General features: G+C 43.3%; 1 protein-coding gene across 51 annotated transcripts in view; it reads left to right on the forward strand.

Moving 5' to 3' along the window:
- Myt1l (myelin transcription factor 1-like) overlaps positions 1–17,665 on the forward strand; it is a 395,627-nt gene that overhangs the window by 319,884 nt on the left and 58,078 nt on the right. For all 51 annotated transcript variants that reach the window (XM_017314969.2, XM_011243819.3, XM_030246582.1 and 48 more), the window contains 4 exons: positions 1,772–2,022; positions 4,061–4,297; positions 6,760–6,881; positions 7,742–7,810. In XM_017314969.2, coding sequence (XP_017170458.1) covers positions 1,772–2,022; positions 4,061–4,297; positions 6,760–6,881; positions 7,742–7,810 — 679 coding nt within the window. The remainder of the gene's footprint in view (positions 1–1,771; positions 2,023–4,060; positions 4,298–6,759; positions 6,882–7,741; positions 7,811–17,665) is intronic.

Here is a 17,665-nt window from a genome sequence, read left to right on the forward strand (position 1 = left end):
AGACAAGACCTTGTTGACTTGAGGAGGTAAATGCTGTAACACCAGCATTGTGACGTGGCAGGTAGATGCAGGAGGCTCTTCTATTCTAGACCGGCCCACACTATTTGGTGAGCTTTATCTCAGAAACCTCATATGTGGTATAGAGTTTTTCTACTGATTTCATGCTCTTATTTTTTATCAAAAAAAAAAAATGATGCAGAGTCATTAATGTGAGACCACATCCACAACATTTCAAAGCATTGCACATATAGTCCAGTGTCACCCACTGGGCCCATGTGCAGGCCTCTGCCTGGTCCCCTGTACTGTCCTCAGTCACTCAGGGGCTCATGGCTGCAGTTCTGTAATCATGCTAATGGAATTTAGAAAGAGAGAAGAGAGCAAGCAGGTGGCTCCCAGTACAGGAGTTGCCCTGTGCTACTCAGGTTGATCAGGTACCTGACTAACACTGTAGAATTACCAGTGTGTCCAAGTGGCTTCTTGTCCTCCAGGAGCTGTACTGAAACCGTCTGTGGTTCCTTAGAAGATACCGGGATGAAACAGTTGTTTGTGCATTTTGTTTCTGAGTGTAATGGCTGAAGTTAGAATGAGGTAGTCACTGTTGCCCCAGGATCTGATCATCATGGCCTTATCCGAAGTACCCTGAGTTTTATTAAAATGTTTTCCCAATACCGTATCTCCCCAAGTATGAAGCAGGCGACATTTAATCCAAACTCACATTACCAGTGAGGGTCATTTCACTCTTTAGTGTTTGGAAATAATTTCATAGTATGGGTTGCAAAACCTGTTAGTCACATGAGGTTTATGGTTCATTTTGTGTATTTCTTCCTCTTTGGGGGACAACTGCCAAAATCATAAAGACCCTCAGGTCATCAGCTAGGATCAGTGGCCAGTCTAAGGCCCCTCCCCTCAGTGCCTCTCTATTCCCTTAACAGTTCTCTTTAGATAATTCCTCACTCTGAGGAGGCTGGGCAGGGAGTCTCGTCTCTATGTGGAATATCTGGTCTTGGTGAAAATAAATATTCTGTGAGCTCAACTAGCTCTGCCTCTGTGTTAGTGTAAAGGACCCATGCTAATAAATCAGCCATGAAGGAGAGGCAGTGAAGCAGCTCTGAAGTTAACCCTTCCCCCAAATAGCTGCTGGTTGTATATGAGGGTGCTGCCATGAATGAATGCTAATCAAGGTATCTGTAAGGAAAGACACCCTGCAGGCAAATAAAGAGCTGCTCCAGGTACCCTCTGGTGTCCCATGCTCACCAGGGACAGGTCTCTGTCCTTGGGCACAGGGCAAGCTCATCCTTTCCTCTATCCAGAAGCCTGTCTAAAAATCACAGGACAGAGGTGTTTGGCTCACAATAGTTGGTATGCATGCACTGCCAGAAACTTACTTTACAAAGCCTGTAGTCCTCATAGCCTCAGTGGTGGTTCTTGGAGATCCTGAGGATCTGGGTCAACAACACAGGTTGATATCCACAGCCACATGTGGCTAGAAAGAGTGGTCAACCTCTTGATGTCGCAGTAGCCAAGTCCTGTCCTACCCAAGTGGGTAGATGCTGCAGCAGACATGAGTAGCCTGTCAAAACAAGGGTGATCCTCTCCCAAGGTCATCCTAATTATCTGTTCCTTCAAGCATGCACAGTGTGGAAGGGGACAGAATCTGGGCTCTTCATGAATAACCCTAATTTCTTTGTGTATAAAGATAGGTGGTCAGGACCAATTGTGTATCCTGCATCCTGGGTGCAGGGCCTAACCACACTGTCCTCTGTCTCTGCAGCCAAGCGGTACTGCAAGAATGCCAGCCCCAGCAGCAGCACCACCAGCAGCTATGCACCTAGCAGCAGCAGCAACCTCAGCTGTGGTGGTGGCAGCAGCGCCAGTAGCACGTGTAGCAAGAGCAGCTTTGACTACACACATGACATGGAGGCCGCACACATGGCAGCCACAGCCATTCTCAACCTGTCCACACGTTGTCGTGAAATGCCACAGAACCTGTCCACCAAGCCACAGGACCTGTGTACTGCCCGGGTATGCCCAGGGCCCCAGCCATGACCCATGGGAGCTGTCTATGAGTTCGTTCACTGCCAGCCCTATAGCCCTGTGCCTCAGAACAAAGAAAGGCCTTGGTCCCCTCCAGCCCTAACTTGTGCCTGGGACATTAGCACAGCCATCACCCATGGTCTTTATGGTGTCTCAGTTGAATAGTACACAAAACCAAAAAAGAGGTACAACTTGACATTTAAACAAGACAGTTTAGTGGCAGCATTTTTAGATAAATGTGAGGCTGTTCCTTCACCATGTGCCTAGTAGGTCTCACAGGTCAGAGAAGCCAAGAAGTGACATCCGATTGCACTCTTGATTGTCTGTGGTCTCAGCCAAAGCTGTTAGCTTGGAGGCGCCTTGGTGCTACAAGAGATGGCAGCACTCAGGGAATGGTGTCTATTGTTCTTCATCTGTTAGAAGAAATTGTATTTATCATGAAAATTACTTATTATTTTTTATTTTGAGATTATAATACACCTAGATCCATTTCTCCTATTAAGCTATTACTTACATGTATGTATGAATGTGGAGAGAAGCATGGTTCATCTATGGAGATCAGAGAGTAGCCAGCAGAGGCTCTCTCCTTCCACCACGTGGGCACTCTGCCCACTGCAGCTCTGGCACCCAGAGCAGAAGAAGAAGCCATTAGCATGGGTAGGGAAGAGAGTGAGCAGGCTCTGCAGGGCTCTAGGCAGGAAGCAGTGTGTCAGAAAGTGCAGCCTGTGCACTTACCTGTGCCACCTGCCCTCTGTAACTGAAGGTTCTAGGTGCTGGCAGTGGTTGTCATAAATCATTGTGATTTATGCGATCAGAGGAAGGCCGCTCGGTCACATTCAGCTTTTATTCCTTTGATGGTTTTACTCCACGGTAGTGGGATAGTGTCAGGAGACATGCATTCTTCATGGACCTCTGGGCTACTGAAGGCTAGTGCAGAAGCAAGCCATCGCTGTGAAAGAATAGAGATAGGCATCTCCACCAGGGTTGTTTGGTTTTTCCTTTTTTAAGAAGAATACTAAGATTAGGATAATGGCTTCAATATGATGTGGTCTAAATTAGTAGCAAAGCTTGAAATCTGGCCTGCTTTGACAGAGTTCTGTCACAGCAGCACTGAAAAATATATGAAAGTGCAGCTTGTCCTGTGTGCCCGTTACCTTCCCAACCAGAGGGACAGGTGGCTAGACATCAGAGGCCACAGGGTCATTCAGGTTAGAGGTCACTCTCCTGAGAAAATCAAGGTTTATTTTGACATTGCTTGTTCACTGCCATCTAAATGCCTTCGCCCCTCTGCCAGCAAAGCTGACTGATGACCTTGGCCTATTAAAAGGCATGCGCGTGAGTGTGTGTGTGTGTGTGTGTGTGTGTGTGTGTGTGTGTGTGTGTGTGTGTGTGTGTGTTTGTGGGGTCTTTTTGTTTTTTACCTATTTGACACAGTAGCAGATATGGAGATATCCAGGTCAGCTCAGTCCAGAATCTCCAAAATAGGGCCTTGGGAAACTATACTGCATACCAACAGTTCTAAAATGGAAATCTGGCCCCGGATTCCATCTCAGAAGGAAAATTCTCGTACCTTCTCCATCCCTTCTTCAACATTCAAGTCCTTTTCTTTTCCCCCATTCTGAAATTATTATCATCAACAGAATGCCAGGAAGATAGTTAAGCTGCTGTATGATGGAAGGATAGAGGTGGACAGTGGATGGATGGGGGAAGGACCAATGAGTACATTGCTGAAGTGGTGATGGACGAGGGAAATTGGGTGGGTGGATAGATGGATGGCTAATAGATGGATGGATGGATGGATGGATGGATGGATGGATGGATGGATGGATGGATGAGTGACTCTTCCAAGCAATCTCTCAGGTAGGCCTGGGTAGCGAGCTTGCCTGCGGATGGTGATAGTCCACCTGGGAGTTACTGAGGGAGCAATAGTGGGTGATAAACTCAGTCTTAGCTAATGGTCATCCTTAGTCAGGGAAGGATGGGAAGGCAGTCAGGCCCTCTGGGTTAGACATCTTTCTTTCAACAGAACCCAGACATGGAGGTGGATGAGAATGGCACCCTGGACCTGAGCATGAACAAGCAGAGGCCTCGAGACAGCTGCTGCCCAGTCCTGACACCCCTGGAACCCATGTCTCCGCAGCAGCAGGCCGTGATGAGCAGCCGATGCTTCCAGCTGAGCGAGGGGGATTGCTGGGACTTGCCTGTAGACTACACCAAAATGAAGCCTCGGAGGGTAGATGAGGATGAGCCCAAAGAGATTACCGTAAGGAATTGTGATGTGAGAGTACCTTCTCCTTGCCCCTGCATGTATTTGTTAGGAGCCAAGAGAGGCCTTAAGGAATAAGAGTCATTTTCACACTCTTCAAAAGAAAATGCGTTTTCTTCCTAAATTTGATGCTTAGCTGACAAGGACTCAGAGAACAGTTTTGGTTGATTCAGGGGAGATATACAACTGATATTGATTTGAGAGAAACAGACTATGGACTGTTTCAGACTTTATTTTCTAATAAATATGTATAATTACAAGTTGTTTCTCTAGGAAATTAAAGAAAGGATCATATTATTTTATTTTCAACAAATCAATACTGTATTTTTATGATAAAGTATAGGTAGGAGTTTTGGTGGCACATGCCTGTAACCCCAGTGTACAGGCAGTATAGGTAGGAGGGTCCAGAGTTCTAGGCCAACTTGAGCTATATAGTGAGACCCAATTGCATTTAAAATAAGTACTTATTAGTGTGTGCTACAAATAAGCTCAAGCACTTAGACTGTACTTCTTGTATAATACATCTTAGTACAGTCATCTGATTCTTTGTTTATGGCAGTATTTTTAAAATGCCTATGTTAAAGTATATATTTTAGTTTGGGTTTTTAAATTAGTTTACTTATGCAATAGAGTACCACTTGATCTAAAAGATATTCTTTCTTGGTGTGCTTGTGCTTATGGGTATTAATGTATGGGGGTACCCACATTCACAAATCAGAGAAGGCTGTCTTCCTATGGCCCTCTCCGCCTTATGTCTCTAGACAGCAGGGCCTCACGGAGCTCACTGTCTAATGAGACTGACTTGCCAGTAGACTCTTGTGCTTCTTTTTCCTTTCCCAATACTGACGCTAACAATACCCACACCACATCCAACTTCTTACATCGATGTTGGGAATTCAAACTTTGGTCCTTGTGTTTGCAAGGCAAGCATTCTTACCCATCAGCCATCTCCCCGGCCCCAAGAACTTCTTTTCTTCTTCTTTTTTTTTTTTTTTGGTGTTTTGTTTTTTGTTTTGTTTTGTTTTGTTTTGTTTCTCTGTATAGCTCTGGCTGTCCTGGAACTCACTTTGTAGACCAGGATGGCCTTGAACTCAGAAATCTGCCTGCCTCTGCCTCCCGAGTGCTGGGATTAAAATTGTGTGCCACCATGCCCGACTAAGAACCTCTTTTCTTTACTTTAGACCTTTTTCAATGCTCAACTCTGAAAGTTCTCATATTTATCCATTGTAAAAAAGAAAAAAAAAAGAATAAAATCAGAGTAGAATTTGGAGCCCTCATCAGACTAACAATGACTTAGAGTGGGAAAGGGACTGGTGACAGGTCTTGCATTGAGCCTTTTTTGGGTTTTCGTACTGTGTAGTCCTGTTTGATCTCAAAGTTACAGTGATCCCTGCCTTGTCACCACACCCCACCCCCAATGCTAGATATAGAGATATGTGCTGCCTCACTCAGCGTAGGCGCAGTCTACCCTTGTTCCTCTTCAGTTGCTGTCATAAAACAACATGGCCAAGGCAACTTAAAATTGGAAGGGTTTAATTGGGTGTACAGTTTCAGAGCATTAGAGTCCACAGTGGCAGAAAGAAGGCATGGCAGCATGCTAAGAGCTCACATCTCAAACCCCAAAGCCCACCTCCATTAAAACACCTTCTATAACAACAAGGCCACACTAAATCTTTTTAAAAAGTTCCAGGAACTGCTGCCCAGGTATCTAAACATATGACCCTATGGAGGCTCTTATCCTTAATCTTCAAATGGAATTAAATACTTAGGCTTTATATAAATGGAATCAAATTTGAATGTCAAGCTAAATGTAAGGGTTCTTTGTCCCACAGTTAAACCATGACCATTAAGAAAGAAGTAATAGTTTCTAAATTTATTTTAATTAAAATTAAGCTTCCCTCCAGTAACAAAAGCCTCTTCACAATAGACCATTCAGAAGTAAACTTGCCTTTTAGCTTGTAGCATGGACTTAGGAAATAGGAATAGTGAACATTGTCCTCTCTAGGAAAACCTAGATTAGTTCTGTATGGAATCACCAAAAATAGGTACTTTAAAAACTGGTTTATATTACAACATTAACATAGTTGGTCTTCTATTGCCTTGATGTGGAAAGTACATATACATGAAACACTAACCATTGACTGGCCAGAAATCCACTCTAAATGGTGTCTCTTGCCATAGCTACACACATGCATACTGTCCAGGAAAGCCTTGGATTCTAGATTTTAAAAAAAGACCAGGTAGAGTAGTTCCTCTGGTTTCTAGACTCTCCACTGATCCTGAGCACGATCCATGGGCAGATCACCTTGTGTTTTCCAAATGACCTCATCACAATAAAGATACATTTGGGTTTTAAATATGAGATGCAAAAGAACAGACAGGGCAGCCATGCAGCCAGGGACCTTCCGCTGGTGAGTTTGTTTGCTGTATGTGGTTCTGAAGCTGTGTTCTGTCTACAGCCAGAAGACTTGGACCCATTCCAGGAGGCTCTGGAAGAAAGACGGTATCCAGGGGAGGTGACCATCCCAAGCCCCAAACCCAAGTACCCTCAGTGCAAGGAAAGCAAAAAGGACTTAATAACGTAAGCATAGCATAAGGTGGCTTGCTGGTTCATCATACGGCTCCTGTCTCGGGCTTACTTTTAAGAAACAGACCTGTTTGAACAGGCCTTGCTGTTTGAGCATGCACGCTTGCGGCCCGAGAATTTCTCCAGCTGCAGTTGAGCAGAGCCAAAGACTGCCTTACACCTGCTTGCTCTCAGTGATGCTCTACTGTGTGCAGGCGCCATTTCATTTAACCCTTTGCATTTGGCAGCTTTCTCCGGGGTGCTTAATGCCCGTTGCAGCTAAACTGGAAACAATGAAATTTCTTAAGTTTGTTTTTTTTTTTTTTTTAACATACTATTCTGGCTCTCTTTGTTTTTGTTTGGTGGCAGATGTCCAACTCCAGGGTATAATGGGAGTGGTCATGTGACTGGTAATTACGCCTCACATTGAAGGTGTGACTTCATTTTTATCATGGTGGATTCCGTCTTTCAATTTATTGTTTTCAGCTTACCTCAACAATGCTGTCAAAGTACAAATGTTGGCTTCTGTGTCAACACTCTGAGTGCTGTATGCTTCCCTTCATAGCATGCTAATTTACAAGTTACACAAGGATTGTTAACCTTAGGACACCCAGATTCACAAAAATTCTTCCCAAAAATTTAAACCAAAAAGAACATGTATTTTGTCTGATTTTTTTTCTTCAAATTATTAACAGAAATGTTTTCTTAAACACACTCTTGATGGCACTCAGAGTTAGTAATACAATCCTGCAGTATACAGCACTTGGCTCACTGCACCTCTGCATTGAACTTTTAATTTCAACTTTGTGTTGTGTTGTTCGGGTGCTGTCACCGCCTAAGGGTCCACTCACTGTGTCTCCTGGCCTGTCTTACAGTCTGTCTGGCTGCCCCCTGGCGGACAAAAGCATTCGAAGTATGCTGGCCACCAGTTCCCAAGAGCTCAAGTAAGCATTCGTGTCACCAAGTCTCTTTTAAGAGTCTCATTGCTGTTAGCTCACAGAAAACAGTGTCCTGTTTGAAAGTGGATTGTCTGGGAAGGGGTCTCCAGTGACATCTGTGCCTAGTGGAGCTGGGTGCTCTCCAGTTCTTTCATATCATGCCATTTCTATCTGGAAATGTTTGTCTTCAGATATGCATTTCTCCCAAGGAAAAATGTTTTCAGTGTTACCTAAATGTTCAGAAAATTATTGTCTAAAATTTTTTAAAATGGACACCAGAGATAAAAATCTACCTGGTAACAGCCAGCCCTTAAACTTGTAGTCTTCATTCTAAACACTGCCTAGGCCAGTGACAGCTCAGAAATCTGTGTGGTGTTGGCACTGAACTACACACACACACACACACACACACACACTCACACTCACACTCACACTCACACACACACACACTAGCCATAGTTCCCTCTGCTCTCTGTTAGAACTTGGAAACATAAGTCTGGCATCTGTACGAGCCCAGAGCCAGCAGCAGCAGAATGAGACTGTTCTCCTTTGTAACTGAGTGTACACCACTCATTTTCAAGCAGGCTACAGAAGGAGCCAGTGAAATGATAAAAAGAACATTGAAACCTTACCCACTCCACTCAGTGTGGACTCTTAGGTGTCTATAAGGACAAAAGGCCAAACTTGACCGCACAGCGTGATGACAGCAGTTACCCTTCAAATGACAACCCTTGCTTCCCTGACCTTCCCTACCATTCTGTCCTCTGCATGGCTAGGAAGATGCTGCCCCACCCCCAGCCCCATGACCATAGTCTAGGGGTGACCTGAGCATAGCCTTCTGTTTGACACCCATGTCATTTTTTTCAGGCTCCCTGTCCAGGGCCCTAGTGCCATAGACCACCTGCTCATGTTCAGTGACTTCCTGAACTAGCCCTCCTGTCGCACACAGGACTCTTGCCTTGCCGTTGACGTCCTGAACTAGCCTTCCTGCCAATTGCAGGACTCTTGCCTTGCCGTTGTCTTCACAAACTGTGAGCAGCTCGAGGGCTTCCTCTTGCCTTACGGTCTAGCAGCATTTAAATCAGTGCCTGATGGACAAATAGCTTTAGCAGCTCAAAGCAACACCCTTAGGAGCAACAATCCAGCACACTTTGCTCAGGCGTCTTTTTGCTATGGCTTCAACCCACATTTCCCTCATGATCAAAATGTAACCAACTGCACTTGGATCTTGGCCAGCACATCAGGATGGGGCAGCATTCCTTTGAATCTCTTGATGAGGAATTCTTTGCAAAAGCCTGGTATATCTCCAGTTGCAGCAGGCCACCTGTAAACAAGAAACTAGTTTTTGTGTGACTTGTACATTGCTTCTGACTGCTTACTGTTTTTGAGACCTGGGACCAGAACATTTTTCTGATGGAGTAGTTCACATTGTCTTACATCTTTTAGTGTTGGGCTTAATGTTTTCAGACATCTAATATTTCAGGCAGACCTGCTGTTTCTCCAAGCCACAGTTCTCCTTGTCTCATTTCATCTTGAGAGATGGCTGGTCTTCTCGTCAGCATCCTCAGAGGAAGTTGTTGCCCTCACATCCTCCAGACAGCATAGTCTTGGCCAGTGCCCTCCTCTTTTGCTTCCTGCCAGAAGGTTGTACCATCCAGAAAACAGACAGTTTGCCTGGTTTGGGCTCATCTAAGTTATACACATTTTCTGTTTGTCTTTGCAAATAAGTCTTTTTTTTTTTTTGCTTGACCCCTGCTGGGAAACCTTTGCTTAATTCCTGCTGGGAAATCTAAACTTGACTAATTTCCTAAAATGATCTGTTTCTGTTAATGGGACTTCAAAACTAAAGATTTGGTGACTTCTTTAAAGAGAGTAAAACTTAAACAGCCACTTTTTAACTTGACAATATGTTCTCTACACACAAAATAAATAAATGAATAAATAAATACACCATCATGATATGATAGCCTTTTCTCTTAGCTTTTTCACTGATGGCTCTCAGACCATCATTTCCTTGTAGAAATCAGGAAGGTTTGCTGTGTACTTTCCCAAACAGAGCAGCACAAACCATCCTTGAGAGATACCGCAGCTTAGAACAATTCATGATGTGCCCATTGCAGTTGTATTGACTCTGTGGTCAGTTGTACAGTCGCAGCTCACCTGGATAAGAAACTGAGTCAAGTTCCAGGTTATTCTTCATACAACACCCTCTACTACCAATAACTATGTTAGGAAGTGGGTCCCAATGACCTCAGCTACCAAATGAGATGTCTTAGAAATTTTCTTCTTTTCACTTACAGCACTGAATTTTTATAGGTGAGCATTATAAGAAGGTTCTTAGCCATGGACAAAATGAAAGTTGCTGAATGACACACTGACTGAAAACTCTCAGACTGTATAGGTAGCACTCTGCTCAGTCATCTAGAACAGCCCCTGTGGGATAGTTTTAAGAAGAAATCAATCATTTGTGCCTAATTATGTGCAATATGTAAGCTAAATATGCATTAAAATGTTCATGAATCTTACCAGCACTGTGGAGTGGCTCCTGGGCCCCTGGTGTGTGTTTTGCACATCACGTGTCCTGGGGGGAGGGAGACCTGAGGGCCAGAGGACGGAGCACCGTTCATCCAAGTACATCCCTGCCCACCCTTGGTATGAGACTGAGGCCACAAGAGGCAAAGGACGGAGTGAGGAGAAGTAAGGGGACCTTTGAGGAGGAGCTGTGAATGTGAAATCTAGTTCTAAAGGACATTTGTCCTCTTCAAATGTCATTGTCTAAAACTCTCCAAAGGCAGCTACAGCCATGGCGGCCTCTTTGAAGAGTCAGCCTCCTGACCGAGCAAGGTACCTTTCCTATTAAGAGTCATGTTCAGTGGCAGACACTAGCAAATGCCAGCCTGTGTTGGGTCTCAGCCATCTCAGTAACTAATCTAAGCCAAGAAAACCAGCTTCAGACAGGAGTTATGAGCCTTACAGTGGCCCCAGCTGAACAGGCGTCCGCTTACACTTCAGCCAGATCCTTCTGTCTTTTTAGATGTATCATTAGCTTAGGGAAACTGCAATGCTGCTTTGAAGATATTTGCTGGGAAAACAACTTTGAACTGAGGTTAGTCTTGGCTTGTGTTATTTGACTGGGGATTCATCATTATGGAGATGGGGCAGGTAGGTCCCACTTCTTATTGAATTTGCTGTCCATGCTTACAGATTTTAATCTCTATAAGCATCAGCCCTGGGTTCTTGGGATTTACAGGACCTACAGGAATCTTGGCCAAATGCAACCCTTAAAACTTGCATTTGTTTTAAAATAACCTATAATTCAAAGAATTAATTAAATAAAACTGAGCCAAAATATTAAAGCTCACTATTATTTTTGAGCGTTTTTGGTTTCCATGTATGGCTGTAAGCCCTGGGCAGGGGCAGGAGACTGTTCATGTGGTCTATTCATGTATCTCTTGCCCAGCGCACACTGTGTAAGGGAATGGGAAACTCTCCATTTTTAGACCTCCAGGACATCATCTTCATTTGTAGAGTGGTCTGTGTACAATAGTAAATATCCAGAACTTTCAGAATTATACCTGCCCTCCCTATGTGTCTGCTATTAACAGACAAACATGTTTTCTTAGCAGAAAGGTATGTCGACCTCTGTTTAAAGTAAGCCTCTTTTATGACCAAAAGTTGTTGTGAGATCTGGTCTCCACTGAAGGGAATGATAGAGGAAAGTATTTATATATCCTGTCCTGTCCTGTTAGGAAAATTGATTTGTTCAGCAGCTGACTTGGCCCTGGGTACCTAGGACACCTCTTGAGAGGACCGTGTCTCTTATGTAGAATACAGTTGTCCTTCTGCTGATCACTCAGGACACAATCTGTTGGGACTTGGGCCCGACTGGCCCTGAGAATTAGCTACTGCTCCTATTCTCTGTCCCTAAGTTTCAGGACAAGCTCTATCTTGTCACAGTGAAACATGTCCTGCTTGTCAGGATCTTGACAGTTGATAGTGTTTCTTCAGTTTGTCACCTTTGTGAGAAAAGGCTGTAAGCATGCTCCAGTCCATTGTACAACTCTAGAAACTCAGGCTAGGGTAAGCAGGCCATTTTGGTCAAGGGTCACAGAAGATAAGGGGAACAAACAAAACTTGAGCTGAGTGGAGTCTTCACATGAACTGCCTTCTCAGAATCCCTGTGTCTGGTGTGCTGGTTTTCCATGAAGATGAAGGGCATAGACTTGGGGAGTAGCTCAGTCAACAAAGTGCTTGCTTTAAAGCACAAGGACAGGAGCTTAATTTCTAGAGCCCATTTAGTTGTTTGTTTGTTTGTTTGTTTGTTTGTCAGGTATGAGTTTAGCAAGATGGAATGAGTAACTGAAAGCATCCACCTTGATCCCCAACACACACACACACCGATACAAGTAAACAGTGAACAGAGATCAATGTTATGGAAACTTCAGAGTTATCCAGACCCAACTTCGCTTTGCTATGTGTTTGTGCCTTACAACCTCCAATGCAGATTATAACAACTTCATAAAGTAAGCCATCAGATTCAAATAATATAAGAACAGCAGGCATTACGACCAAGAACTTCTCTGCTCATGAACTACCTGCTACAACATGAAATTCAGACCATAGACCCTTTAGCCTAGCAGTAGGTAATCTCTTCTTGCCTCGGTTTATTTATATATATCTGTAGATTGGACTAGCACTGGCCTAGCTCAGATGGTATTTAGTGGATGCCAGTATAGCTAACAGTGCCAAGGTCCAGTAATCCCCGGGTCTTTAGAAAACATCCACAAGAGAGGGAAAACAGTCAAGGGAGTTGATGTTTCTGAAATGACAATATTCCTAGGGAAGCGTATGCAGCTGGCTAGAAATTGCAGCAGATATGTCCATGGTAAGGTAATGAGGTAGACATTGTCCTAGCACTCAAGAAGGACTAGTTTTCAGAGCTCCAAGTAGTATCCTGGAACGGTAGAGACCAGAGACTGAACTATAGCAGGATGATGGCAGAAGCTGTGTGCTATGGTTCAAGTCTCCACAAGAGACCGCTGGCAGGATGATGGCTCAGGCTTGGGACAGCTGAAGAGTTTAGATACAGGAGCTCCCCAGCTTCGAGTCTCCCCAGCCCAAGAAAAGAAAGGGAACATGCACTGTAAAAATATCTCCTACCTTCCAGCACTCCTACTACTGCCTCCACATGTCCAGAGCATGTACGTAGCCATCATAAGTCAGAATGTGGGCCAGTATTGAAATAATGACTTCTCATAGGAAACCAACAACAGCCATCCTTGACAGGAAGGCAATTTTCAAGCTAGGATGGAAGTTGAGCTGTTCCTGTGCTCATGGAAGATGCCTTGGGACATCTAGAGGGACAGCAGGGTTATCCACACTGAGAAGGCCCCCCTTCAAACCCTAGTCTCCATCTTGCACTTAAAGTGAAAACCTTAAATTTTCACTAGTATCTCATCATCCTTTTAAATTTTTTTATTTTTTATATGTACAGATGTTTCTCATCTGTTTTGTTCGTGAACCATTTGTGTACTTGGTGCCAGAGAAGTCCAGATGAGGGGATCAGATCCCCTGGAACTAGAGTTATAATAGACCACCATGAGCAACGATGTGGGTGCTGGGAGTTGAACCTGGGTCCAAGGAAGAGCATCCAGTTCTCTTAATTGCAGAGCCCTCATTCTAGCTCCACCACCATCTATTAAAAACAAAAACAAAAAACAAAAAACAAAAAAAGAAAAGAAAAAAGAAAAAAAATGAACACACACAGGATCTCCCCAAGCCTTACACATCTATGAAAAAAATCAAGCCAACATTAAGCCATTCCTGGCTTTCTCAGTGGGGACCTGTCTTCCCAGGCTGGCCAGGGAATCACTTGAAATATCAGCAAGTTGATGAAAGCGAGGCTGGCTTCAGCAGACACTGCATCCTGCTGACCTTTAATTGGCTACGTTTCCTGGATACCCACTGTGAATATCTTTGCACTGCAGCAGTTCACCTGCTAAGCCTGGACTTAGAGAGGGAAGTGTTGAGTCTGTCCTCCACAGGCAAGAGAGCTTGTTCTCCATCCTTCACTTGGCCCTTGTTAAGGTTTGTAATGACAAACTTGGGAGAGTACCTTAAATTATGAGTGAGACCTTGAGGCACACTTCACTCCTCGTGCAGAAATTAGAAAGTGTTTAATTCAGATATCAAAAACTATGGAATGATATTACAATGATAATTCGTTGATTTCAAACTAAGAAAAAAGTGGCATTAGTTATTTCTTATTTGAAAAGGGTATTGGAATTATATAGTTTATTTGATGCGTATTAGCCATATGGCAATATCCTATCCCTTTTAATTTTATGTATTTTAGAAGTATTTCACTTATATTTGGATTTTTATCGTTATAAGTACATACTATAGATTTATACACACACATACAATGTACACACACATACACACACTTTGTGATTATTGGGCTAGGCATTTTCCTTTTGTGACACATAGGTATCTGAATGTTCTTCATAATTTATTGCTTGTTAGATCTAGCCCTTTCTACTTTCTAGGAGTGAGCCTATTTTTATCTCATCCATGGCTCCTCTGGGGTAATTCTGAAAAGCAAAAGCCTTTAGATTTCCAGGGACTTTGGATCTATACCAGATGCCAGCCCATGCAGAGTGAGGACAGAAAGCCTAGTCAGTTGTAGGCATTTAGTTAGGCTGGACTTTAATTGTAAATCTGGGGGTTTTATCATGTAAAAACTTCACTAATTTATAGTTATCCAGAGTAAAATGAACAAAATTAGAAATGAAGTAGATGTTCGCTTTGGGAAATTATTGACAGGCTTGTTGGAGAATATTTTTTTCCTGACGTATTCAGGAGAGGCCATGGTTCTCTTCGGTTTTTCTGAATTGGAAATTTTTGACAGACAGGACAGAGACTGCTCGCAGGCATGAGAGGATGGGGAAGCAAGGACTCCTGGCTTTGACTTGTGTGCATGTCTGATATGGTAACCACTTACTCTTCCCATGGCCTGTGCTCTCCCAGGATGACAGTCTGAGGATACTTACATAGCACGGGTTCCCGTCCTTTGCCACATTTTTGCAGATCTTTCTTCTAACTACTGGATTTCATCTGATTCCTTCTCAAATTACCCGAGTCCCTTGAGTTCATAAATTGTTTTTTATTTATAGTTGATATGTGTAAACATCCTGTTTCCTATAAAAAGAAACGATGAGCATCCTGATCTTACAAGGTGATTTGATATGATAGTCCTACCTGTTTGTTTGTTTGCTTGTTTGTTTGTGAAGGAAAATTCAGTGCAAATACCTTCTGATAAGGTGGATTTACAATTTGATAGAACTTTCTGGAATGACAGACGGTTCATTGTACACTGTCCCACACAGTAGACACAAGCCACTTAAATTAGGCTACTGTGCCTGAAGACAGAGTTCTTAGTTAATTTTTGGAGGATTTCACTGTTTGTAGAGTGCTTCCTAGCATATATGAAGGCGTGGGTTCATTCCTCGGTGCTGCATACATAAAGGATAGTGCTAAGCCATGTTTGTAATCCCAGCACTCGGCAGGTAAAAGCAAAAGGCTCAGGAGCTCTTGGTCACCAGTAACGACATAGCACAAATCTGTTAATGTAAATACCCACCTAGATCAAGTGGGAGTCACGCCCCACTGCCTCTGTTACCTTGTCCTTAGTCATTTTACATTTTGGTCACAATGTAGGAGCATTTTATTTCTGCAGCTGACTAACTTATTCATTGTTTGCCATCTTGGTCCTCGATGTCTTTGTTACACTAACTAGTGAATGGCAAACAGAGTAAGGGTTGTTTGTTTGTTTTGTTTTTGTTTTTCGAGACAGGGTTCCTCTGTGTAGCCCTGGCTGTCCTGGAACTCACTTTGTAGGCCAGGATAGCCTTGAACTCAGAAATCCACCTGGCTCTGCCTCCCGAGTGCTGGAATTAAAGGTGTGTACCACCACCGCCCAGCAAGGGTTGTTTTTTTGTTTTGTTTTGTTTTGTTTTTATGTTGTTCCAGGCAGATTGGAACCGAGTATGACATGCGTTTCATAGTATTACTTTTCTCAGGGGATTCCTTGTATGCTACATAGAAAAATAACTGGAAACATCACTGCTTAGGACCTATAAGAGAGTAATTCATAACTCAGCGTGAAGCTCGGTTCTTTTACTTTTGGTTTTGATATCCAACTTTATTGTGTTGATACAGGTACCAAATTCTTACCCAAGCTAAGAAGTTGTAGGAAGAAGGTTCAGGCACCCTTCTAGTAAGAAAATGTAATTAGTACATGTGTTGATGAATGGTTAGGCTTTGCTAGAAGCTAGTCTTCCACTCAGATCTTGAATATCTCCTTTGGAGCTTGCTTCGGCTAGTAATGTCTTCCTGTAGAAACAGCTCTGCATGAAAAGGGCAGTGATGCCCATGGCATTTCTCATTTCTGTTTGTTATACTTATAGATTTTAGAATACAAATATGCATATTTAATCTAGCTTTCTATTTTTTTATTTTATTTGTGTGTGTGTGTGTGTGTGTGTGTGTGTGTGTGTGTGTGTGTGTGTGTGTGTGTGTAGGGAAATATGAAGAGATCAGAAGAAATAGTCAGTTCTCTCCTACCATGAGTTCCAGGGATCAATCAGCAAGCACATCATAGTCACTGAAGTAAATCTTCAGATCTAAATTAACTCTCAGTATCATAGCCAGCAAGGAGCCTGTGTGGAAGTTTAGTTAGGCATGTTCATATGGGCATCCCAACCCACCCTAACCCCAGCACCGTTACAGCATCAATGGCTCCTTCTCATTTCATCTGCAGCCATCCTTCATGTTGTCCTACTGTGGTCAAGTATGGGTGATGCTTTACTCTTCACTTGATTAGAATTAAAAAATACACAAAGTATATGTGAAAGACTATGGGGACTTTTGAAGTTAGACTAAATGCATTTTGCATTATGGTATGGCCATGAGTCTATAGGGACTAGGGAGTGGAAGGTGGTGATTTGAATGAGAATGGTCACCATAGCCTCATATATTTAAACACATGGTCCCCAGTTGTAGAACTATTTGGGAAGGATTGGGAGGTGTGGTCTTGTTGGAGGAGGCATATTGCTGAGGGCAGGCTTTGAGGTTTCAAAGGCCTATGCCATATACAATCCCCCCTCCCTCTCCCTCTCTCCCTCTCCCTCTCCTTCTCCCCTTCTCCCTCTCCCTCTCCTTCTCCCCTTCCCCTTCTCCCCCTCCCCCTCCCCTCCCCCTCCCCCTCCCCCTCTCCCTCTCCCTTTTGCTTGAGAATCAAGATGTAAACTCTAAGCTACTGCTCTAGTACAACACCTTCCTGCTTGCTCCCATGCTTCCCAACATGGTGGCCATGGACTCTAGCCCTCAGAACCATAAACCCCAAATTAAACACTTTCTTTTATAAGTTGCATTGGTCATGTTGTTTGGCCACAACAATTGAAAATTAGTTAAAACAATGTATAAAACTACTAAATACTGACATATGTGAGAGAGAAAAATGCACTGTTCACTAAGCAAGGAAGTTTTAAATGAAGCTTGAATATAAAACTAATACAAATTAAAAATGATAAAGCAAGAAAAGGAAAATATTCATAATCAAATGTTGATATTTTGATTAGTTACAGTCTTGCAGTGTGCTTTTCTACTTAATAGAGATTCCAGTCTCTTCCCTTTGTGGTTATATAAGGTAGGACCACATAACCAAAGCTTTCATTCTAAGAAGGCAGTGTGAGGAACAGAAACACTGATGCCTAGTGTTGCTTTTGCAGGTGTCACTGGTGAGGGCTCCTGCCTCATCTGCATGGCTGATACATGATGCTCCTCTCTGTGGCTGAGACT

This window comes from Mus musculus, chromosome 12 (genome assembly GCF_000001635.26).
Source record: "Mus musculus strain C57BL/6J chromosome 12, GRCm38.p6 C57BL/6J".
Lineage (NCBI taxonomy): Eukaryota > Metazoa > Chordata > Mammalia > Rodentia > Muridae > Mus > Mus musculus.